The 26,940-nt window shown below is 41.4% G+C and overlaps 1 protein-coding gene across 2 annotated transcripts in view; it reads right to left on the bottom strand.

Moving 5' to 3' along the window:
• The window catches only part of LOC106568583 (sorting nexin-30), an 83,621-nt gene extending 56,685 nt beyond the window's left edge, over positions 1 to 26,936 (bottom strand). For both annotated transcript variants that reach the window (XM_045692691.2, XM_045692692.2), the window contains exon 1: positions 26,634 to 26,936. In XM_045692691.2, the coding sequence (XP_045548647.2) occupies positions 26,634 to 26,780 (147 nt within the window). In that variant the 5' untranslated portion in view covers positions 26,781 to 26,936. The remainder of the gene's footprint in view (positions 1 to 26,633) is intronic.
• Positions 26,937 to 26,940: the final 4 nt, after the last annotated feature.

Below are 26,940 nucleotides of genomic sequence, written 5' to 3'. Positions count from 1 at the left end.
CCTTATACGGGACTACGCTTGGTCCAGGAGTTGAGCTAGACCTTGCCCTCTTCACAATATCCTGTATTTCTTTTAACGAGTAGCTCCCTGTTGTCGAACTCTGTGACCGGTGCTGGTGGGTTTAATCAAGATGTTACACTGGCCCAACTCCTGTTCCTTGTCGGAGTCACTGTATGGTAATGGTCAATCTCCTCTTTGGAACAAACCAGGTTCCCACTGCGCTTCTGTCCTAGTAGCTGCTTTGTGAAACCAAAGGGATTTGCTATAAAGGCAGTTAGCTTCCTGGCTCTTTCCTTCTGCCGTCTTCTACTGTATGCCATTCAGCCCTACGCTTCTTTCTCAAGATGCTCCGTAGTTCTGCCTGGCAGTACCTTAGTTTTATTTTAATTTTTTTAATTACCCCTTTATCATGATATCCAATTGGTAGTTACAGTCTTGTCCCATCACTGCAACTCCCGTACGGACTCGGGAGAGGCGAAGGTCGAGAGCCATGCATCCTCCGAAACACAACGCACTGCTTCTTGACACAATGCTCGCTTAAACCGGAAGCCAGCCGCACCAATGTGTTGGAGGAAACACTGTACAACTGGCGTCCGAAGTCAGCGTGCACTGCGCCCGGCCCGCCACAAGGAGTCGCTAGTGCGCGTCCGATTTGGTCCTGCCCAATGTTACCTCTAATCTTTTTGGCACTGAGCAAATTTCAGCTCTGCTGAGCGCAAACTTGAACGTTGTTAAAATTCTGGGCAACTTCCAGCGCGTGCGTTTACTGTGAACCTTGAGGCTATACCGGCTTTCAGTTACAGTTTTACTGTGAACCCTGAGGCTGTACCGGCTTTCAGTTACAGTTTTACTGTGAACCCTGAGGCTGTACCTGCTTTAAGTTACAGTTTTACTGTGAACACTGAGGCTGTACCTGCTTTAAGTTAGTTTTACTGTGAACACTGAGGCTGTACCTGCTTTAAGTTACAGTTTTACTGTGAACACTGAGGCTGTACCTGCTTTAAGTTACAGTTTTACTGTGAACACTGAGGCTGTACCCGCTTTAAGTTACAGTTTTAACAATGGACATGTAGACTACTGTGTCTATTTGATCATAATGTAGGCCTACCAGAGTGGCCTACCATCAAAAACAATGGATAAATGCATCCCATAACATTTTAACATGGAAATAGCTGTTCTATCATTCAGCCTACAGTAGCAGCCAATGTGTGGTGTTCAATGTAGGACCTACATTCCAGGAGAGTTTTGAAAGAAACATGTAGGGCTTGACATTAACCTGTTTATCCACTTGTCCTTCAGACAAGGAGGTGACTGAAAATGTTGTTGTGCTGTTTGATGCAAGAAACCACTTTTCAAAATAAAATGCATTATTATTCCCACACCATTATTACAGAGAACCAGACAAACTATGCTACCCTCTGACTATTGGCTACTTAGCTAATTCAAGCCTGTCTCAAAATGCAAAGCTCTTTACCTGACTCACTTTTCAAAGATGTCTAGAAATGGACATGTTTTGTGCTCTTGTAGGAAACAATCACTTCCCCTATTGCTGACTACAAATGGTTTATAACTGGGCTAATAACTCACTAACTAGCAAAGGATATGAACAAAACGTGCACACGGTGGCTACACTCAGGTCTCGCTCAAAACAAGCACATCTACTCACGACCGCTCATGCTGTAAACACAGTCCAGTTCAGCTAGTCACGACCGCTCATGCTGTAAACACAGTCCAGTTCAAAGTAAATGGCACAGATCCATATATGGCAATGGTCTATTTGCATATAGGCCTACTGCAGCTCTGATTGGTTATGCCGCACCAGTCTTCGTAGAGTACGGGCTGAGTAGTGCGTGTCAATGCAATAGAATCCTACTCCAATGTGTTCTGCCTATAACAAAATATCTTGCATAGTTTGTTTTTGTTCCACTGAAAGTAGCTTATATTGCATTGATTCAATCACACTTGCCACAGTAAAGGGAAACGTTGACAGTGTTAACAGGGAAAACTCTAGAACAATGGTGACCAGCCTCTTCTGAGTCAAGATCACTTTTACCGCTCAGATTAGTTTTTTTACATGACTTAAAAAAAAATGTGTAAGCCTACTGCAACATTAACCAATAAAAACAGTTCTGGAGCAATGAGGTTTGTGCGGTAAGCTATAGGCCCAATACATTAGCACCGCATATTGGCTTTGCATTGTTGAAGGGACATTTAAAAATATATATATATTAAAAAAGCATTTCAGATAGGATATATGTATTACTTGTGAAGCACAACTGAGCGTGCATACATTTAAATAATTTGCTTTTTATTTTACTGGGCTGATGGTGCCTGCATCTGATGGTCAGTCTCAGCGGAGGGAGAGAGCAGGAGACTGAGGGTCCGCCTCTCAAAGTCCCTCTGTCCTCCTTTCCTCCACTGACACTGACCAGAAAGGGACACCGTCTTCCAGCTGATGGCGAAACTCGAGTCACACCACATTATTTCTAACCTCATGGACAAATTCACGTTGTTTCTCCTATGAACAGAGAAAGTGAAATATTCCTCGATACTAAAAAAAGACCCAAGTCGCTAACAACAACAACAACAAAAGCCTATAGACTCTTTCCTACTGGTTCATTACTGCTGCAGTGCTGATAGTGGAAGTAGGGTGAACGTGCATTTTATGGCTTATCAAAATGTTGACTACATAGTGTTGACAGTTCTGAATAATAACTTAAACATGAAGTCACTCATAAAAACAGCATCTCTTTGCTGTATTCGTTGACAGTCTCTCTAGTCGTGGTTTTTAAACGTTTTACATCTCACAGTATCCACTGTAGCTTTCTCTTATGCTGCTACATTACTGAAGACACGGTCATCTGAGCCATCTGATTGGCCAGCGGTAGACCTATAGTACACTTGATTTGCTCTCTGGGTCCACCGGGAAGGAAGAGTTTGTACCTTTCAGACACATGAAATGGTTCAAAATGGCAACAGTTGATCTACCCGGCGGCGCAGGACAGCTGAATCTGGTGCACCTACCGTCAACAGCCCGAGATGAGTGAATAACAACATAGGAACACAAAGCTTTATCGTTGCGTTTTTTACAGGAATGTTTGGTGATCGACTAGGAATGCGTTGGTGACCACTGCTCTAGAAGTGAAGTTAAATCTTGTGCTTCTCTCTGTGGGCTGATATCTCTACACGGCAGTCCTGGGGGAGCTGCGTGGCAGTCCCGGGGGAGCTGCGCGGCAGTCCCGGGGCTGCTGCGCGGCAGTCCCGGGGGAGCTGCGTGGCAGTCCTGGGGCTACTGCGTGGCAGTCCTGGGGCTACTGCGTGGCAGTCCTGGGGCTACTGCGTGGCAGTCCCGGGGGAGCTGCGCGGCAGTCCCGGGGCTGCTGCGTGGCAGTCTTGGGGGAGCTGCGCGGCAGTCCCGGGGCTACTGCGTGGCAGTCTTGGGGGAGCTGCGTGGCAGTCCTGGGGGAGCTGCGCGGCAGTCCTGGGGGAGCTGCGCGTGACCACAGTTTAGAAGGAACATTGGTTGCAACTGTATCATGACATCAAAAGAGCATTGTGATGATGGTGGAGAGGAGAGAGCGGTTTGTAATATAGGAGGAGAGAGCGGTTTGTAATATAGGAGGAGAGAGCGGTTTGTAATATAGGAGGAGAGAGCGGTTTGTAATATAGGAGGAGAGAGCGGTTTGTAATATAGGAGGAGAGAGCGGTTTGTAATATAGGAGGAGAGAGCGGTTTGTAATATAGGAGGAGAGAGCGGTTTGTAATATAGGAGGAGAGAGCGGTTTGTAATATAGGCCTTAAATGACGTCCTCATTTAAAAAGACCTGCTACTGTTGCTGGAAACAGTGACACACTGCCCAGCCAGCTATGAGACTTAGCTTCATAAAGATGTCCTTTCTGAACAGACAGTAACAGCTGGTTTCATAAAGATGTCCTTTCTGAACAGACAGTAACAGCTGGTTTCATAAAGATGTCCTTTCTGAACAGACAGTAACAGCTGGTTTCATAAAGATGTCCTTTCTGAACAGACAGTAACAGCTGGTTTCATAAAGATGTCCTTTCTGAACAGACAGTAACAGCTGGTTTCATAAAGATGTCCTTTCTGAACAGACAGTAACAGCTGGTTTCATAAAGATGTCCTTTCTGAACAGACAGTAACAGCTGGTTTCATAAAGATGTCCTTTCTGAACAGACAGTAACAGCTGGTTTCATAAAGATGTCCTTTCTGAACAGACAGTAACAGCTGGTTTCATAAAGATGTCCTTTCTGAACAGACAGTAACAGCTGGTTTCATAAAGATGTCCTTTCTGAACAGACAGTAACAGCTGGTTTCATAAAGATGTCCTTTCTGAACAGACAGTAACAGCTGGTTTCATAAAGATGTCCTTTCTGAACAGACAGTAACAGCTGGTTTCATAAAGATGTCCTTTCTGAACAGACAGTAACAGCTGGTTTCATAAAGATGTCCTTTCTGAACAGACAGTAACAGCTGGTTTCATAAAGATGTCCTTTCTGAACAGACAGTAACAGCTGGTTTCATAAAGATGTCCTTTCTGAACAGACAGTAACAGCTGGTTTCATAAAGATGTCCTTTCTGAACAGACAGTAACAGCTGGTTTCATAAAGATGTCCTTTCTGAACAGACAGTAACAGCTGGTTTCATAAAGATGTCCTTTCTGAACAGACAGTAACAGCTGGTTTCATAAAGATGTCCTTTCTGAACAGACAGTAACAGCTGGTTTCATAAAGATGTCCTTTCTGAACAGACAGTAACAGCTGGTTTCATAAAGATGTCCTTTCTGAACAGACAGTAACAGCTGGTTTCATAAAGATGTCCTTTCTGAACAGACAGTAACAGCTGGTTTCATAAAGATGTCCTTTCTGAACAGACAGTAACAGCTGGTTTCATAAAGATGTCCTTTCTGAACAGACAGTAACAGCTGGTTTCATAAAGATGTCCTTTCTGAACAGACAGTAACAGCTGGTTTCATAAAGATGTCCTTTCTGAACAGACAGTAACAGCTGGTTTCATAAAGATGTCCTTTCTGAACAGACAGTAACAGCTGGTTTCATAAAGATGTCCTTTATGAACAGACAAGAGGTTGTTGTTCTGTACTATAATTAATAGTTGAAAGGGCTATGTTCTGAAGAAAGGGACAGGCTCATTTAAAAACAGCTACTAACTAGGTTAAGTAGGTCAAAGTCCTTCAGCTCTCTAGTCTATATTCACATCTAGGAGTCCCCCTCAGCTTCAAACAGCGGTGGTTAAAATTCAAGCTCCAAATAAACTTTCATGGCTCCATGTTAATCACAAGGACGTTTGTCACACATTCCCCTCTTAGTCCCAAATGGCACCCGTAGGGCTCTGGTCTAAAGTAGTGCACTATATAGGGAATAGGGTTCCATAGGGCTCTGGTCTAAAGTAGTGCACTATATAGGGAATAGGGTTCTCTAGGGCTCTGGTCTAAAGTAGTGCACTATATAGGGAATAGGGTTCCATAGGGCTCTGGTCTAAAGTAGTGCACTATATAGGGAATAGGGTTCCATAGGGCTCTGGTCTAAAGTAGTGCACTATATAGGGAATAGGGTTCCATAGGGCTCTGGTCTAAAGTAGTGCACTATATAGGGAATAGGGTTCCGTAGGGCTCTGGTCTAAAGTAGTGCACTATATAGGGAATAGGGTTCCATTTGGAAAGCAGCCGGTCTCATTACTGTTTTGAGATTTGTCAAATAAGGGAAAGAAAGTCTACAGATAATTCCTGAACTGAAAATAAGTAGGAGGTATGTTCCTCATCGTTTACAAACTGTGATGATCTTAGGATCAAGTCATTCCCATTTAAGCGAGGCCAGCTGACCTGGAAACTAAAAGCCAACAGAATATATTCTTGGAGGTGTTTCTTGACGTTGAGTCCACTGATTTATGGAGGGACGATAGAAAGCCAACCGAATTCCTCTAGAGAGCTACGGGTCAACAGTGGGCTAGTGACGCATTTGATTGTGGAACGCCAGGGATGGCTGAATCAAGATTATGAGTTAGGACGCCATTAAAAAGTGTTCCTCCTCCTCTTGCAGAAGTAAAAGTTGTACGAGACACAACGGCCCATAGGCTCCTGCCCTATCTCCTGTTTCTGTAGCGTGAGGCAGCTTGATGAAGTCTACAATGCCAAGCAGAGGCATTGGGTCTCATTTTTAGAGAGTCTTTGGTACGACTCGACCTGGTATCGAACATCAACATTTCATTCTCTATGGGGATACTCTAACCACAAAACCAATTAGTTGGTTCTCTTGCAATGACAAAGCTTTTTGTTGAGTATTTCACAAACTAAAAGTTATGTACAAGATTATGCCCACTGATAAAGAAATGATCAGTCTATAATTTTAATGGTAGATTTATTTGAACAGTGAGAGACAGAATAACAACAAATAAATCCAGAAAAACGCATTTCAAAAATGTTATAAATTGATTTGCATTTTAATGAGGGAAATAAGTATTTGACCCCCTCTCAATCAGAAAGATTTCTGGCTCCCAGGTGTCTTTTATTCAGGTCACGAGCTGAGATTAGGGGCACTCTTAAAGGGAGTGCTCCTAATCTCAGTTTGTTACCTGTATAAAAGACACCTGTCCACAGAAGCAATCAATCAATCAGATTCCAAACTCTCCACCATGGCCAAGACCAAAGAGCTCTCCAAGGATGTCAGGGACAAGATTGTAGACCTACACAAGGCTGGAATGGGCTACAAGACCATCGCCAAGCAGCTTGGTGAGAAGGTGACAACATTTGGTGCGATTATTCGCAAATGGAAGAAACACAAAAGAACTGTCCATCTTCCTCGGCCTGGGGCTCCATGCAAGATCTCACCTCGTGGAGTTGCAATGATCATGAAAACGGTGAGGAATCAGCCCAGAACTACACGGGAGGATCTTGTCAATGATCTCAAGGCAGCTGGGACCATAGTCACCAAGAAAACAATTGGTAACACACTACGCCGTGAAGGACTGAAATCCTGCAGCGCCCGCAAGGTCCCCCTGCTCAAGGATACATATACATGCCCGTCTGAAGTTTGCCAATGAACATCTGAATGATTCAGAGGACAACTGGTGAAAGTGTTGTGGTCAGATGAGACTAAAATGGAGCTTTTTGACATCAACTCAACTCGCCGTGTTTGGAGGAGGAGGAATGCTGCCTATGACCCCAAGAACACCATCTCCACCGTCAAACATGGAGGTGGAAACATTATGCTTTTGGGGTGTTTTTCTGCTAAGGGGACAGGACAACTTCACCGCATCAAAGGGACGATGGACGGGGCCATGTACCGTCAAATCTTGGGTGAGAACCTCCTTCCCTCAGCCAGGGCATTGAAAATGGGTCGTGGATGGGTATTCCAGCATGACAATGACCCAAAACACATGGCCAAGGCAACAAAGGAGTGGCTCAAGAAGAAGCACATTAAGGTCCTGGAGTGGCCTAGCCAGTCTCCAGACCTTAATCCCATAGAAGATCTGTGGAGGGAGCTGAAGGTTCGAGTTGCCAAACGTCAGCCTCGAAACCTTAATGACTTGAAGAAGATCTGCAAAGAGGAGTGGGACAAAATCCCTCCTGAGATGTGTGCAAACCTGGTGGCCAACTACAAGAAACGTCTGACCTCTGTGATTGCCAACAAGGGTTTTGCCACCAAGTACTAAGTCATGTTTTGCAGAGGGGGTCAAATACTTATTTCCCTCATTAAAATGCAAATCAATTTATAACATTTTTGACATGCGTTTTTCTGGATTTTTTGTTGTTGTTATTCTGTCTCTCACTGTTGAAATAAACCTACCATTAAAATTATAGACTGATCATTTCTTTATCAGTGGGCAAACGTACAAAATCAGCAGGGAATCAAATACTTTTTTCCCCTCACTGTAGGTGTTTGTTTTTATTTCATTCACTTTTAAATAATAATATTTAAAGAGGCCATTTTGAAATAATACTATTAAAAAAGAGGCCATTTTGAAATAATACTATTTAAAGAGGCCATTTAATGAGAGCTCTGCGCCATCTCATCTGCAGATGAAAAGTTCTTCCGGCCTATTAGACAGGATACAGTTTGCTCTTTACAAACTGGCAGTAAAGCATCTCTAGTGTCATATGGTGTCAATGAAATCGCTGTAGCTACAAGACAGGTTATCAACACGAAATCACTGTCCCGACATCTCTGCCACACCAGATTTATTCCACGTTGTCTGTGGTCAGTGTTGATGTAGACTCAGCTACAATGTAAAAGAGATGTGTGGTGTGGCAAAGCGGGTGAGCGTTTAGAAAACATCTGATGTGTTGGTTTTCTAGGAGGCAAATCTAAGATAACGGATTGACGCATTGACTCAGATTCCCACTTTAAAATGTCACTTTATGTCCAACAAAAACCCATTGATTTAAAAGCTTTAAAAAAAAGGTTAAGAAAAGTTAAAATCAAGTTTTTCCATCAACTTCGATAATATTTGGATGAAACCATTTCAAAGTAGGGTGACCAGATTATGAAAAATTACTGTAGCTTCTACATTGATAAAGTTAAATCATAAACTTACTGGTCCCTGACCCCCCCCCATCCAAAAAAAAAAAAAAACACCAATCTACACACAATACCCCATAATGACATCACAATACTCCATAATGACATCGCAATAACCCATAATGACATCACAATAACCCATAATGACATCACAATACTCCATAATGACATCACAATACTCCATAATGACATCACAATAACCCATAATGACATCACAATACTCCATAATGACATCACAATACTCCATAATGACATCACAATAACCCATAATGACAAAGCAAAAGTCGGTTATTAGAAATGTTTGCTAATAAAAAGCGGAATTATCACATTTACATAAGTATTCAGACCCTTTACTCAGTACTTTGTTGAAGCACCTTTGGCAGCGCTTACGGCATCAAGTCTTCTTGGGCATGACGCTACAAGCTTGGCACACCTGTATTTGGGGAGTTTCTCCCATTCTTCTCTGCAGATCCTCTCAAGCTCTGTCAGGTTGGATGGAGAGCGTTGCTGCACAGCTATTTTCAGGTCTCTCCAGAGATGTTCGTCCGGGTTCAAGTCCGGGCTCTGGCTCGGCCACTCAAGGACATTCAGAGACTTGTCCCGAAGCCACTCCTGCGTTGTCTTGGCTGTGTGCTTAGGGTCGTTGTCCTGTTGGAAGGTGAAACTTAACCTCAGTCTGAGGTCCTGAGCGCTCTGGAGCAGGTTTTCATCAAGGATCTATCTGTACTTTGCTCCGTTCATCTTTCCCTCAATCCTGAATAGTCTCCCTGCCACTGACAAACATCCCCACAGCATGATGCTGCCACCACCATGCTTCACCATAGGGATGGTGCCAGGTTTCCTCCAGAAGTGACGCTTGGCATTCAGGTCAAAGAGTTCAATCTTGGTTTCATCAGACCAGAGAATCTTGTTTCTCATGGTCTGAGAGTCTTTAGGTGTCTTTTGGCAAACTCCAAGCGGACTGTCATGTGCCTTTTATTGAGGAGTGGCTTCCGTCTGGCCACTCTACCATAAAGGCCTGATTGGTGGAGTGATGCAGAGATGGTTGTCCTTCTGGAAGGTTCTCCCATCTCCACAGAGGAACTCTAGTGCTCTGTCAGAGTGACCATCAGGTTCTTGGTCACCTCTCTGTCCTAAGGCCCTTCTCACTCGATGCTCAGTTTGGTCGGGCGGCCAGCTCTAGGAAGAGTCTTGGTGGTTCCAAACTTCTTCCATTTAAGAATGATGGAGGGCACTGTGTTCTTGGGGACCTTTAATGCAGCAGAAATGTTTTGGTACCCTTCCCCAAATCTGTGCCTCGACACAATCCTGTCTCAGAGCTCTACGGGCAATTCCTTCGACCTCATGGCTTTGTTTTTGCTCTGACATGCACTGTCAACTGTGGGACCTTATATAGACAGGTGTGTGCCTTTCCAAATCATGTCCAATCAATTGAATTTACCACAGGTGGACTCCAGTCAAGTTGTGATCAATGGAAACAGGATGCACCTGAGCTCAATTCTGAGTCTCATAGCAAAAGGTCTGAAAACGTATGTAAATAATGTATTTCTGTTCATTTTTTATAGATTTTTCGAAAAATTCAAAAAACCTGTTTACCCTTTGTCATTATGGGGTACTGCGTGTAAATTGCTGAGTATTTATTTTTATTTGTATTAGTTTTAGAATAAGGCTGTAACATAACAAAATGTAGAAAAATTCAAGGGGTCTGAATACTTTCCGAATGCGCCGTATATGAAGTTTGGAGGTAAGTTAATTTATCAATTGGGGAGAGAATTGAATGGGTCTTGCTAGGAAGATAATCCTGAAGACGGATGCTGTACTTTCATTGACAGTGGATCTTGCAAGCGCTGACTATAATGTAAATAAACTCATCGTTTTATGAGACTGACACTGTAGCCAACATTTTGGAGGGAAGGCCTGGAGGGGGGCTAACTTTAGATAATGCAACAGTGGCTGCTTTGACTTGTGAACGGTATATTTCCTATAATAGTAAGAATTTTCCTGATAGTCACAATATGGCTGCTGTTCTTCCATCCCAACGCCCCCTACATTGAGTCTGAGAACTGCCAGCACACAGCTGGCTTGATGTGTATAGTAATACTTGCAATTTACCCCTGAAAATCCTATTTTGCCATATTCCAAAAAGAAAAAAAGGTCTAATTTTGTCTTTCCACAATAATGACAGACATTTTAGAACGTTCAACATCTACTCTGGTCTGCACAGGTTCCCAGCCAACCCCTGCAGCAGGAGTGGTGTGATACAAACAAACAAAATCTGGGATATGCTGTGAAGACGGCCCCCTAAGATACTGTAAGTCAGAGTTATTCATTTAAAATCTACATCGATTGAGCATTGAAGGCACACAAAACATTTCTAAAATAACTAACATTTAAAAGTTTAATTGAAGAAGAAGAAAAATTAATTTGCAAGACCAAATATTATTATTATTATTATTATATTATGCATATTTCAAATTGAGACAAAGTAATTCACTAGTGGGTGACTGAAGCTTGTCTACCTCCCCTCCTCTCCCATCAATCTCTTAGTTGGTTACATTTCCTAAAGCCTAAGTAATTCACTAGTGGGTGACTGAAGCTTGTCTACCTCCTCTCCTCTCCCATCAATCTCTTAGTTGGTTACATTTCCTAAAGCCTAAGTAATTCACTTTTACGTGATACGACATCACATTTTGTTACTTTGTATTATTTTTCTTCCAAGCCATTCAGACAGGAGATGAGCGTTACAAACTGTATGAATCAATGGGGTCCTGAACACTGTAGGGCGGCAGGGTTAGGGTTAGATTATGACTTATGGCTCTAAATTAGTTTTCTGTCAAATGATGTCTCACCTTTATTTCTCACCTTTATTTCTCACCTTTATGTCTCACCTTTATGTCTCACCTTTATGTCTCACCTTTATTTCTCACCTTTATGTCTCACCTTTATTTCTCACCTTTATTTCTCACCTTTATGTCTCACCTTTATTTCTCACCTTTATTTCTCACCTTTATGTCTCACCTTTATTTCTCACCTTTATTTCTCACCTTTATTTCTCACCTTTATTTCTCACCTTTATTTCTCACCTTTATGTCTCACCTTTATTTCTCACCTTTATTTCTCACCTTTATTTCTCATGTGTTCATGTTGATCAATATTTTGGCTATGCTGGCCGATCGTAAATTATTAAATAAATGTCTGATCAATACATACAATACAGAGCTCCCGAGTGGCGCAGCGGTCTAAGTCACTGCATCTCAGTGCGAGAGGTGTCACTACAGTCCCTGGTTCGAATCCAGGCTGCATCACATCCGGCTGTGACTGGGAGTCCCATAGGGCGGCGCACAATTAGCCCAGCGTCGTCCGGGTTTGGCCGGGTTAGGCCGTCGTGGTAAATAAGAATTTTGTTCTTAACTGACTTGCCTAGAAGGCTTTTAGGTTAAAAGGTTAAATAAAAATCAATAAATACAATTCTGAACATATTGTCATTTCTAATGCTAATGCATTGACACCAATAAAATTGTCCAGTACACTTACTGTATGCTGTTTTCATGTACATTCTCTTATGTCTAAGCTTCTAAAGTTATTTCAGGCTTTACTCATTCTGATGAGGAAGTGTATCAGTGAAGTGTATTCCGTAATGAATTGCTGCAGTTTGTCTGATATTCAACAGTAGACATGGGAATGACCTGGTCATCAATGACATGTGACCCTTTGTTTACCTTGTTACCTGGCAACAACCACAAGGGAGTTTCAAAGAGCTGTAGGTCAAGATGAGCTCATGAATATAAACTAGGATTGTTCTCTCAGGCTTCCTGATCATTCAAAAAAGATGAGAGGAAAAAAAAAAAAAAAAAAGTACAATTTCTTCAATTCTGAGCATTTTAATAGTTAAAAAAAAATATTATGGTTGATATTTTAGTCATTTAAAGGGAAATATAAAATAATATATTTATATATGATGACTGTGAGGGATCTTTAACAAACAACCGTTCTACGCCCAAGGACTACTTTGAACAATTTACGCAGAACATTTAACGCAAACAAATTTACTGGAAGAGCTGTGCAGATGCTAACTTTAGTAACAGAACTACGGTAACATCTCCCTCGGGTTTTTAACGCGACCACGTTTTCCTAAAACCCAGTTAAAAACATCTGATCAGAATTCAGAATAAGCTATGACATCACACCTTGACATAGAAAACATCTCTTTTGGTTATTGAACTACAGTAAGTGAAGTGGATTTACATCCTGTAACAGAACTACGGTAAAGGAATTTCATCATGGGTCCCTGATCTGTACTATATAGAAATACATAACGATGGATGTGAATGTCATTCTCTTCATTGTGATGTCTCCTGAATAGGTACACAAATAGGTAGAAATATTATAATATCCTCCTTTGCATATTATTCAACACACTGGCTATTATTCTAATGAGCTCCTCCCCCCGAGGGGGAGCTCCAGACGAGCAGAACGAGAAAGAGAGAAAGAAAGAAAGTAAAAGCTTTATATTCCATAGTCTTTCTATCTCATCCTGGAATATACAAGGTCTGAGGTCATCTGCCTTTGGCCTAAAGAGCAGGAACCCAGACTTCATCAAAGAAATACAGACATTGTCATCCTACAAGAAACATGTTATAAAGGAGACGGACCCACTGGTTGCCCTCTAGGTTACAGAGGTAGTTAGCACATAAAAATAAAAAATGTTTGATCAAAATGCGGGTTTCTTTAGCAGAAATGCCTTCTGGAACATGTGAACTGTCATGTACCTTAAAACCTCACTAGGGTAGGGGGCGCTATTTTCACCTCCGGATGAAAAGCGTGCTCAAAGTAAACTGCCTGCTACTCAGGCCCAGATGCTAGGATATGCATATAATTGGTAGATTTGGATAGAAAACACTCTAAAGTTTCCGGAACTGTTAAAATAATGTCTGTGAGTATAACAGAACTGATATGGCAGGCAGAAAACTTGAGGAAAATCCATCCAGGAAGTGGGATTTTTTTATTTTTGTAGTTTTCTATTGAATGCCATTACAGTATCCATTGACTTAGGACTCACATTGCACTTCCTATGCCTTCCACTAGATGTCAACAGTCTTTAGAAATTGTTTCAGGCTTGTATTCTGAAAAATGAGGGAGTAAGACCACTCTGAATGAGTGGACACTGCAGTGTCCCAGAGGTTTTTCATGAGCGCGACCGAGAGCTTATTTTATTTTCCGTTTATTTTGACGAAGCTTTTGTCCGGTTGAAATGTTATTGATTATTATGAATAAAAACAACCTGAGGATTGATTATAAACATCGTTCGACATGTTTCTACGAACTTTACTGATACATTTCAGATTTTTCGTCCGTCTGTTGTGACTGCCTTTGAGCCTGTGGATTACTTAACAAAACTGAGGTTTTTGGATATAAAGAGGGACTTTATCGAACAAAACAAACAATTATTGAGTAACATGGGAGTCTTGTGAGCGCATCCATATGAAGATCATCAAAGGTAAGTGATTAATTGTATCGCTATTTCTGACTTGTGTAACTCCTCTACTTGGCTGGTAACTGTTTGTAATGATTTGTCTGCTGGGTGCTGTTCTCAGATAATCGCATGGTATGCTTTCGCCGTAAAGTCTTTTCGAAATCTGACACCGTGGTTGGATTAACAAGAAGTTCATCTTTAAACCGATGTATAACACTTGTATGTTTTATGAATTTCTATGAGTATTTCTGTTTTTGAATTTGGCGCTCTGCAATTTCACTGGATGTTGGCCAGGTGAGACGGTAGCGTTCCACACTACCTAGAGATGTTTTAATAACAAACTTGTATGCCATCTGTAAATATGAATAAAATTGTTAAATTACGAGCCTAGTTGGTTTAGCCACAGAAAAAGCCAGGAATCTTCCCACTAATCATGATTGGCTGAGATAATGAGTGGGCTGGACATGCCGAGAGAAGAGTTCTGATTGGTCTGCCATGTAGCATGCTTCTGTCTATAACATGAGCTGCTCACTATGTGTAGGTAATCCTTTCTAATGCAGATTTTTTTTTTTTAAGATATTACAAAGAACTGCAAAAGTGTTGCTAAGGCTCTCCAATTTCTGGAGGACCAAGTTTTAAAATCAGCGGAATGCCCGCTGGAAGCAGAGTATGATAGCTAAGAAGATGGAGAAAATTCAGGCGTTTGACTGCAAATGCGGAGGGAGTCGAAAAGAGAACACAGAAGGTTGTTGTATAAAACACCTGTCTCTGGATTGCATCTTCAAACTAAAGGGCAACCGTGACAGCGAGGGAGAAGCGTTCATCCATGTATACAGGTAAGAGAGTCTAGATAGTAACATTTTCAGATATTATATATTTTTATTAATTTCACCTTTACTCTTATTTAGTTATTTATTTATTTATTTATTTATTTATTTATTTAACCAGGTAGGCAAGTTGAGAACAAGTTCTCATTTACAACTACGACCTGGCCAAGATAAAGCAAAGCAGTTCGACACATACAAGAACACAGAGTTACACATGGAGTAAAACAAACATTCAGTCAATAATACAGTAGAAAAATAAGTCTATATACAATGTGAGCAAATGAGTGAGGTGAGATAAGGGAGGTAAAGGCAAAAAAAGGCCATGGTGGCGAAGTAAATACAATATAGCAAGTAAAACACTGGAATGGTAGATTTGTAGTAGAAGAATGTACAAAGTAGAAATAGAAATAATGGGGTGCAAAGGAGCAAAATAAATAAATAGAGTAGGGGAAGAAGTAGTTGTTTGGGCTAAATTATAGATGGGCTATGTACAGGTGCAGCGATCTGTGAGCTGCTCTGACAGCTGGTGCTTAAAGCTAGTGAGGGAGATAAGTGTTTCCAGTTTCAGAGATTTTTGTAGTTCGTTCCAGTCATTGGCAGCAGAGAACTGGAAGGAGAGGTGGCCAAAGGAGGATTTGGCTTTGGGGGTGACCAGACAGATATACCTGCTGGAGCGCGTGCTACAGGTGGGAGCTGCTATGGTGACCAGCGAGCTGAGATAAGGGGGGACTTTACCTAGCAGGGTCTTGTAGATAACCTGGAGCCAGTGGGTTTGGCGACGAATATGAAGCGAGGGCCAACCAACGAGAGCGTACAGGTCGCAGTGGTGGGTAGTATATGGGGCTTTGGTGGCAAAACGGATGGCACTGTGATAGACTGCATCCAATTTATTGAGTAGGGTATTGGAGGCTATTTTGTAAATGACATCGCCGAAGTCGAGGATTGGTAGGATGGTCAGTTTTACAAGGGTATGTTTGGCAGCGTGAGTGAAGGAGGCTTTGTTGCAAAATAGGAAGCCAATTCTAGATTTAACTTTGGATTGGAGATGCTTAATGTGAGTCTGGAAGGAGAGTTTACAGTCTAACCAGACACCTAGGTATTTGTAGTTGTCCACATATTCTAAGTCAGAACCGTCCAGAGTAGTGATGCTGGACGGGCGGGCAGGTAGCGATCGGTTGAAGAGCATGCATTTAGTTTTACTTGTATTTAAGAGCAGTTGGAGGCCACAGAAGGAGAGTTGTATGGCATTGAAGCTCGTCCAAGCTTGTCCAAAGAAGGGCCAGAAGTATACAGAATGGTGTCGTCTGCGTAGAGATGGAACAGAGACTCACCAGCAGCAAGAGCGACATCATTGATGTATACAGAGAAAAGAGTCGGCCCAAGAATTGAACCCTGTGGCACCCCCATAGAGACTGCCAGAGGCCCGGACAACAGGCCCTCTGATTTGACACACAGAACTCTATCAGAGAAGTAGTTGGTGAACCAGGCGAGGCAATCATTTGAGAAGCCAAGGCTGTTGAGTCTGCCGATGAGGATGTGGTGATTGACAGAGTCGAAAGCCTTGGCCAGGTCGATGAATACGGCTGCACAGTATTGTTTCTTATCGATGGCGGTTAACTTCTACGGGCTAAGTGGAACGCAAGCGTCCAACCTGCCTAACATCCGGTGAAATATCAGAGAGAAAAAATTCTAAATACACAATTCATAATATTAAACATTCTTGTAAATACATGTATTTTACATAATTCAAAAGATTAACATCTTGTTAATCCAGCCACAGTGTCCGATTTCAAAAAGGCTTTGCAGTGAAAACATACATTATAATAATCTGAGGACAACGTCCCGCAAACACAAGCATTACTAGCATTTTCCAACCAAGCATTAGCGTCACTAAAGTCAGAAATAGCAATAAAATAATCAATTACCTTTGAAGATCTTCTTCTTTTGGTGATACAAAAGACCCTTCACAATAAATGGTAGTTTGTTCTATAAAAATCAATTTTTATAGCACAACACGAAACATTTCCTAACCGGCTAGTGTCATGAATTCCGACTCCTTCAACTTTCGACGAAGCATTCGATGTAATTAGTCCCGCTAAACACACGTTTATCCAGTCACGGTTGGCTTCATTGCAATCCTCTGTTTGTTAGTAACACAGCCATACTTGATTGTTCTTTTTGCGGGACGTATTGACCGAAAAGACCTTGATTTGAACACACCTAACAATGACCTCATTGCGCACCAATGATATGACCAGTGCTTCGTTGATTGACTGTATTTCGGACCAATGACCACTGATCGTCTTGAAATCTAGCTTGGTAGATAGCCAATGAGCTAAGGTAAACGGCAATATGTAATGGTTATATCCGGGATGACCAGCTCTTGAACGAAAGCCGAGCGTAACACAGCCATTCGCCATTGAAACTTCTACCTGCAGGAGCCACATTTGTTTGCGCGTAGCAGTTTTGAGTCGAGATAATTTTCAGCTATTTCATCGATAAAATTATGGCGAGTAAATGTGGAAAATCAAAGGCTAAGTCCAGGTATACAGATGTACATGACATAATTGATGAACTAGATAGAGATAGTGACACAGAATTACTTGAAGAGGAGTCGGATTGAGAGTCAAGTTTGGACTCCGAGTTTGAGGAAATGTTTTTGCGTGGAAAGGACGCGATTTTGGACGGGTGAGTACCTCTCATGCCGTTGTTTGAAATTAATAATATCAAATATTATTCATTTGAGTTGTTTGGAGATATATATATATATATATTTTTTTTTATTTTTTTTATTTGACATACATATATCAGTAATGAATTGTGTGAAGGACACATGGCTAAACATTATGAGTCTGTCTGTATATATTAGATACATGTAAAAAAATATCTATATTTTTTACATGTATTTTATCTAGACATGGTGTTCACAACCCTATATATAATCTGTCCTTATATATAAAATATTTTTTACATGTATTTTATCTAGACATGGGGTTCACAACTCTATATATAATCTGTGTGTCTGTGTCTTCACAGTCCTTCTGATTCTGACTGGGAGCCCCCACTGCCAAGGTGCCCATCCCCCACAGGAGCTGGTTCATCTAGCCGGACCCCTGCTGTCTCCGGCTCCACACCTACCCCCACCTGGCCAGGTGTGAAGTCTGTGACAAAGAAGCGGAGGTGGGGCAAAGCTAAACCAGCAATCAGAGAGGAGGAGGGTCGTTGGCACTCTGTGACGGTGGAGGATGTGGGCCCACCACCTCCAATATTCAGACCTAAAAGGCAACCAGGACCTCAGCTGGACATAACCTCCAACTACAGCCCCATGCAACTTTTTCAACTGTTTTTTTACATCTTCAGTTATTTATTCCCTTGTCTTCAACACTAATAAATATGGTGCTAAGAAGCAGGCAGGCAAGAAAGAGGCATGGAAGCCTATTTCCATGTCAGATATTTGTTGTTATTTATCAATGGTCATATACATGGGTCTAGTGAAGCTGAAAACCCTGAAACAGTATTGGAAAACTGCACACCTCTATCAACAGCCTCCACTGTCATGTCGTGCAAAAGGTTTCTGACAATCTCACGGGCGCTTCATATCGGTGACCCAGAAGTTGACGGGGACAACGACAAGAAGCGAGGCACAGCAGGGTATGATAGGCTCTGCAAAATAAAACCACTCTACCACAGTGTGGTTGAGGCCTGCAAGACCTATTTTCAGCCCGCCCAGAACCTTTCCATCGATGAGAGGATGGTAGCCTCAAAGGCCAGATTCAGCCTCAAACAATACATGAGAAACAAACCGACCAAGTGGGGTTACAAACTGTTTGTTTTGGCTGATTCTGCGTGTGCATACACTTGCAATTTTTTTGTTTATGAGGGGAAGAGCAGTTTTGCGACCGGTAACTGTTTGTGGACAACTTCTACACAAGCCCTACCCTGTTCACAGACCTGAAGAAGCTGGATATGTGGGCTTGTGGCACCATTCGGCCCAACAGAGTGGGCTTTCCAAAAACCAAGGAGAAGAACGACATGCCTAAGCGGGCTGAGCGGGGTACCATCCGATGGATTCGCCAAGATGGCCTGCTCTTTTATGAAGTGGATGGATACCAGAGAGGTGGTCATGTGCTCCAGTATCCACAAGTCCTTCAGTGGAGATCACGTCATCAGGCGTGTGAAGGGCGCTACTGGGGCATGGACAGCCAAAAATGTCCCCATTCCTGGAGCTATCAAGGACTACAACAAGAGCATGGGGGGTGTAGACCTGTCAGATGCACTGATAGGATACTACAATGTGCTCCACAAGACCATGAAATGGTACAATACTTTTTTTAATCATTTCATTGATATTGCTGTTGTGAATTCCTTCATCATACAAAAGGAAATGGCCAAGAGCTGTGGAAAGCCCCCCATCTCACAGCTAGCCTTCCGAGAGCTGCTCATCCAGGAGCTTGCTGGCTACAGCAAGACCCCTCCTACCTTCTGTCCCCTCCTACCTTCTGTCCCCTCCTACCTTCTGTCCCCTCCTACCTTCTGTCCCCTCCTACCTTCTGTCCCCTCCTACCTTCTGTCCCCTCCTACCTTCTGTCCCCTCCTACCCTCTGTCCCCTCCTACCTTCTGTCCCCTCCTACCTTCTGTCCCCTCCTACCTTCTGTCCCCTCCTGTCCCCTCCTACCTTCTGTCCCCTCCTACCTTCTGTCCCCTCCTACCTCTTCTTCTCCTTCAACCAGTGGTGTTCACCTGCCCAAATTCATCTCTGCAGGCATGAATGTGCCTCAGGGCAAAAAAGGGCAGAGTGGGAAGGCGACGCTGTGCTCTTTGTCACAGGAAATGCCCCATCACATGTACTACCTGCTCAGTAACTCTATGCTTTACAGCAGAAAGAGACTGCTATGGGCCATGGCACCAGCAGCACCATGTTGTGTAGAGTACTGAGGGTCACAATATTGTACATTGTATGTGTGTAAATAGTTACCCTTGTTATTAACATTTTTCAAAATTGTATATATATATATATATTTTTTTTTTGTACTTTTTTTGAGGGGTGTGTTAGAATATAATTTTTGTATTTTGTATATAGTTTTTTACATCAAAATGTATCACTGTACCAATTTGGCCACTTGGGTACATTTGGGTACATTTGTGTGGGACACCTGGGTGACTTCATGCTCAATGTCATGTAGCTCGCTCATTCCTGAAGATATGTGTCTGAAACTTTTCTCAGATACTGTTGCCCTCTTACATTCTGCATAGAAATTATCCTCAGCATCCTATCTGAATGTTTGGCTGTTCCTGTTCAGTTGAAAGATGGTGCAACAACAATGAAAACCAGAAAACGTATGTTTGTTTCCTTGTATTTTCTTCTAAAAGATCTATTGTGTTATATTCTCCTACATTCAATTCACATTTCCACAAACTTCAGAGTGTTTCCTTTCAAATGAAACCAAGAAAATGCATATCCTTGCTACTGGGCCTGAGCTACAGACAGTTAGATTTGGGTATGTCTTCAGGCGGAAATTAAGAGAAGTGGGGGAGTAGCCCTAATTAAGATATTGTTTAGGACCTTGAGCGTGGCTGAGGTGTACCCATGACCAGCTCTGAAACCAGATTGCATAGCGGAGAAGGTGCGGTGGGATTCGAAATGGTCGGTAATCTGTTTGTTGACTTGGCGTTCGAAGACCTTAGAAAGGCAGGGTAGGATAGATATAGGTCTGTAGCAGTTTGGGTCTAGAGTGTCCCCCCCTTTGAAGAGGGGGATGACCGCAGCTGCTTTCCAATCTTTGTGAATCTCAGACGACATGAAAGAGAGATTGAACAGATATAACACGTTTGTAATTTCATTGCAAGTTAAAGCGTATTGTTAGTTAGCTAGCTAACGTTAGCTGGCTGGCTCGCTAGCTGACATTACGTGTATGATCTGTGTAGTAATATTATTTGGATCTCAGAGCCATTTGCATTACAAGTTATAGCCTAATGTTTGCTAGCTAGTTAACATTGAACCTAGTTGGTTAGCTACCTATAGATTCATGCAGGGTAGTAACGTTATGAGTTGGAATTATGGTTCATTGTTTAGCTAGCTAGCTACACGTCAAAACAAAACAAAACACTACACAAGTAACCATTTCACTGTAGTGTTTACACCTTCTGTATCCTGTGCATGTGATAAATACACTTAGATTTTATTTGATATAGTGTTAAAGTGTTTACCAGAGAAGGTAATGTGAAGAACACCATGACCTGCACCAAAGTGAAATTAGGATATAACGTTAGGTCAACGAGACAGAGTCCAAGTTCTTCAATTCTCCGGAAGAATGCCCTGCTTTTATTTCACCACACTCACAACCGTAAACTATTTTCTGTAATTAGCTCGCCATTAACTTGTAAATAAATTATATTGTTGTGAGTTTATTTTCCTGTAATGATCAATTAAAATGAGCTTAAGTGAAGACGTTGTCAGTTATGATGTGGTCATTACTTGAACTGGCTAACCAGCTAACTTAACGCTAGCTAGCTAGCTAACAGGCTAAAAACGAACCAAAACATAGTTTAGAAAGTTTCAGTTACCTGGTTTGCTAGATTAACATATACTAAAATACATTTTTTTAAAGAGATGGGTTTATAAAACACAACACTAATGCTATTTTGAACCACCAGGCTGCTGATGTCATTATAAACACAAAAAGAACAGGCTGCATGACAACGACTAGTTTGATGTAGGATGACAATAGAATGTTCACGATGTCACCGGGACAACTGTATAGCAACAGACATGTCAATAGACATAGTATAAACCAGCCTTAAACATTTATTTAGTACACTGTTTAGCACATGTGAATCTTTAAAGAGATGAGTGGGGCTAAGGCTTTAGAGGGTGTGACCGACGTTGAATGGGTGTAGACAAAGAAGAGCTCTCCAGTATCTGTACCAAAACAGAGAAGAATGGGAGAAACTCCCCAAATACAGGTGTGCCAAGCTTGTAGCGTCATACCTAAGAAAACAATCAGAGGCTGTAATCACTGCCAAAGGTGCTTCAACAAAGTACTGAGTAAAGGGTCTGAATACTTATGTACATGTGATTTCAGTTTTTTACATTTATAACAACAAAAAATGTCTAAAAACCTGTTTTTGCTTTGTCATTATGGGGTATTGTGTGTAGATTGATGAGGGGAAAAAACATTTTAATCCATTTTAGAAAAAGGCTGCAAAAAAAGAAAATGTATAAAAAATTAATGAGCCCCAAAAAAAATCTATTTAATTTGGAACGGCAAGCCAGACTAAATTAAAAAGGCCTATTTATATAATGAATATGAATTTGGAGGGCAGAAACTATTAAATATTAAAGCATTAGACCTCTCACTAAAAGGTGTCAGTCATACAGAAGTTGTACTTACAGAAAGTTTGGACAAACCTACTCATCCAAGGGTTTTTCTTCATTTGTACTATTTTCTACATTGTAGAATAATAGTAAAGACATCAAAACTATAAAATAACACATATGGAATCATGTAGTAACCAAATGAGTGTTAATCAAATCAAAATATATTTTATATTTGAGATTCTTCAAAGTAGCCACCCTTTGCCTTGATGACAGTTTTGCACACTCTTGGCATTCTCTCAACCAGCTTCATGAGGTAGTCATCTGGAATGCATTTCAATTAACTGGTGTGTCTTGTTTTAAAGTTAATTTGTGGAATTTCTTTCCTTAATGCGTTTGAGCCAATCAGTTGTGTTGTGACAAGGTAGGGGTGGTATACAGAAGACAGCCCTATTTGGTAAAAGACCAAGTCCATAATATGGCAAGAACAGCTCAAATAAGCAAAGAGAAACAACAGTCCATCATTACTTTAAGACATGAAGGTCAGTCAATCCGGAAAAATGTCAAGAATTTTCTTCAGGTGCAATCACAAAAACCATCAAGTGCTATGATGAAACTGTCTCTCATGAGGACCGCCACAGGAAAGGAAGACCCAGAGTTACCTCTGCTGCAGAGGGTGGCTACTTTGAAGAATCTCAAATATAAAATATATTTTGATTTGTTTAACACTTATTTGGTTACTACATGATTCCATATGTGTCATTTCATAGTTGTAATGTCTTCACTATTAGTCTACAATGTAGAAAATAGTTTTTAAAAAAATAAAGAAAAACCCTTGAATGAGTAGGTGTGTCCAAACTGTTGACTGGTACTGTACATGATCAATTAAAAATGTTAGAGTCCGCTATTAAAGACTACCATAAAACCCTGGATTCTCCAAGTACATTGAATGAACTACAGGACAACATATAAACCCTCCAACCCAAAAAGGCCTGTGGTGTTGATGGTATCCTAAATGAAATGATTAAATATACAGACCACAAATACCAATTGGTTATACTTAAACTCCTTAACATCATCCTCAGCTCTGGCATCTTCCCCAATATTTGTAACCAAGGACTGATCACCCCCAATCCACAAAAGTGGAGATAAATTTGACCCCAATAAATACTGTGGGATATGGGTCAACAGCAACCGTGGGAGAATCCTCTGCATTATCATTAACAGCAGACTCATACATTTCCTCAGTGAAAACAATGTACTGAGCAAATGTCAAATTGGCTTTTTACCAAATTACCGTAGGACAGACCACGGTATTCACCCTGCACACCCTAACTGACAAACAAACAAAACAAAAGGCAAAGTCTTCTCATGCTTTGTTGATTTCAAAAAAAAGCTTTTGACCTCAAACAAAGGGTCTGCTATACAAATGGATGAAAAACAGGGTTGGGGAGGAGGGATATGACATTTTAAACTGTTTCCTGCCTATTCTGATCTGATGTCACTGCTGGGCATCTTCCCGACTGTGAAGTGACGTGTCTTTCATCTGCTGCAGTAAGGTTTCCTTGGCCGACCACTGCGACTACGGTCCTCAACGTTGCCCCTTTCTTTGTGCTTCTTCATAAGAGCTTGGACAGCACATCTGGAAACCCCTGTCTGGCTTGAAATTTCTGCCTGGGAGAGACCTTGCTGATGCAGTATAATTACCTCGTGTCTTGTTGCTGTGCTCAGTCTTGACTTTTGACAGTAAACTGTCTTCAGCAACCTCACGTTGTTAGCGGAGTTTGGCTGTTCCCTCAGCCTGTGTTATTCCTCCTACACAGCTGTTTCTGGTTTCAGTTAATGATCGTGTTTCAACCTACATATTGAATTGATGATCATCAGCACCTGTTTGGTATAATTGTTTAATCATACACCTTGACGATATGCCTACAAAATCCCTGACTTTGTGCAAGTGTACCTAGAAGAATCGATGCTGTTTTGAAGGCGGTCACACCAAATATGGATTTGATGTAGATTTTTCTTCTGTTCACTCACTTTGCATTTAGTTAATTGATAAATATAATACATTAACATGTCTATTTTTGAAAGCATTCTTACTTTACAGCATTTTTTCACACCTGCCTAAAACTTTTGCACAGTACTGTATATATATATATATATTTAATAATCTTTTTTTTTTAATATATATCCAGCCCCCGTTCCCCACAGGAGGCCTTTTGATAGGCTGTCATTGTAAATAAGAAATTGTTCTTAACTGACTTGCCTAGTTAAATAAAGGTTAAATAAAATTACAAATGTACAACGTAAAACACCAAATAATGCATGCAGAGCAGAATTAGGTTGATACCCGCTAATTAACAAAGTCCAGAAAAGAGCCGTTAAATTCTACAACCACCTAAAAGGAAGTGATTCCCAAACCTTCCATAACAAAGCCATCACCTACAGAGAGCTGAACCTGGAGAAGAGTCCCCCTAAGCATGCTGGTCCTTCCATAACAAAGCCATCACCTACAGAGAGATGAACCTGGAGAAGTGTCCCCCCTAAGCATGCTGGTCCTTCCATAACAAAGCCATCACCTACAGAGAGATGAACCTGGAGAAGAGTCCCCCTAAGCATGCTGGTCCTTCCATAACAAAGCCATCACCTACAGAGAGCTGAACCTGGAGAAGAGTCCCCCTAAGCATGCTGGTCCTTCCATAACAAAGCCATCACCTACAGAGAGATGAACCTGGAGAAGAGTCCCCCTAAGCATGCTGGTCCTTCCATAACAAAGCCATCACCTACAGAGAGATGAACCTGGAGAAGAGTCCCCCTAAGCAAGCTGGTCCTTCCATAACAAAGCCATCACCTACAGAGAGCTGAACCTGGAGAAGAGTCCCCCTAAGCATGCTGGTCCTTCCATAACAAAGCCATCACCTACAGAGAGCTGAACCTGGAGAAGAGTCCCCCTAAGCATGCTGGTCCTTCCATAACAAAGCCATCACCTACAGAGAGCTGAACCTGGAGAAGAGTCCCCCTAAGCATGCTGGTCCTTCCATAACAAAGCCATCACCTACAGAGAGATGAACCTGGAGAAGAGTCCCCCTAAGCATGCTGGTCTAATTGGTAGGTCCTTTACTTGTTTCTTCTGTTAACTTTAATGATCCTTCCTCCTCACGAGGGAGAGAAATTAGAAAATATCTTCAACATATGTGAGTTTTTGGTAACAAAATTACAAGGCACAAGTCAATGTTTCATAAACTTACAAAAGGCAAATATTTTCTCCAAAACTCAATATAAGTGTTGATGTTAGTTGCCAGGGGGCTTTACTTCAACATTATTGAGTGTATATTAGTTGGCAGGGGGCTTTACTTCAACATTATTGAGTGTATATTAGTTGGCAGGGGGCTTTACTTCAACATTATTGAGTGTATATTAGTTGGCAGGGGGCTTTACTTCAACATTATTGAGTGTATATTAGTTGGCAGGGGGCTTTACTTCAACATTATTGAGTGTATATTAGTTGGCAGGGGGCTTTACTTCAACATTATTGAGTGTATATTAATTGGCAGGGGGCTTTACTTCAACATTATTGAGTGCATATTAGTTGGCAGGGGGCTTTACTTCAACATTATTGAGTGTATATTAGTTGGCAGGGGGCTTTACTTCAACATTATTGAGTGTATATTAGTTGGCAGGGGGCTTTACTTCAACATTATTGAGTGTATATTAGTTGGCAGGGGGCTTTACTTCAACATTATTGAGTGTATATTAGTTGGCAGGGGGCTTTACTTCAACATTATTGAGTGTATATTAGTTGTCAGGGGGCTTTACTTCAACATTATTGAGTTGATATTAGTTGGCAGGGGGCTTTACTTCAACATTATTGAGTTGATATTAGTTGCCAGGGGGCTTTACTTCAACATTATTGAGTTGATATTAGTTGGCAGGGGGCTTTACTTCAACATTATTGAGTGTATATTAGTTGTCAGGGGGCTTTACTTCAACATTATTGAGTGTATATTAGTTGGCAGGGGGCTTTACTTCAACATTATTGAGTTGATGTTAGTTGGCAGGGGGCTTTACTTCAACATTATTGAGTGTATATTAGTTGGCAGGGGGCATTACTTCAACATTATTGAGTTGATGCATTTCTAATCTCTTTTAAGACTTTTCCTGGTAGATGTCTAAGATCTATTTTCCATCTGTTTGACAAGAGACCAAAGCCTTTGCTTATTGTTAATTTTTAGGACGGAAAATGGTTATAAATAATTTCTTTAAAAATATATATATATATAGACAATTAGATTTCATTTGATATGCTCCTAAGAACTTCGTTGGTGCTCATGTGTCCTTTTAGATGGAAATACCCTAGACGATCTATCATCCCAAAACTACATCAGTACATCAAAGTACGGAATACGGTCCAAACTATCTATTTGATTTATTTTAGCTTTTCTAGCGATCTAAATGTATTGGCTTTACCTTCCCTCCGATGCTGGTAGTGGTGTTTCCGACATCTGGACTGGGTGTGAGGACTGGCGCTGTCTCCTCGGCTCCAAGCGGATGACAGATCTCCTGAATGGGTTTTTGTCCCGACGACGCTAGAGATTTTGGGGTACCAGCACTCATTGTACAAACGATGGAAATCCGACAACGGATTTACCGTTTTTTTTGGCCTGGAATGGTCGTTTTTTGTGTGTGTGTGTGTGTGTGATTATTTCCAATCCCGTGTATCAAATGCTGGACACTCTATCTGCAACCTAAAGCTGTCAGCTGACTTGCACTGCGC

Source organism: Salmo salar, chromosome 13 (genome assembly GCF_965601325.2).
Source record: "Salmo salar chromosome 13, fSalSal1, whole genome shotgun sequence".
Classification (NCBI taxonomy): Eukaryota; Metazoa; Chordata; class Actinopteri; order Salmoniformes; family Salmonidae; genus Salmo; species Salmo salar.
This window is presented reverse-complemented; position numbering and strand designations above follow the sequence as displayed.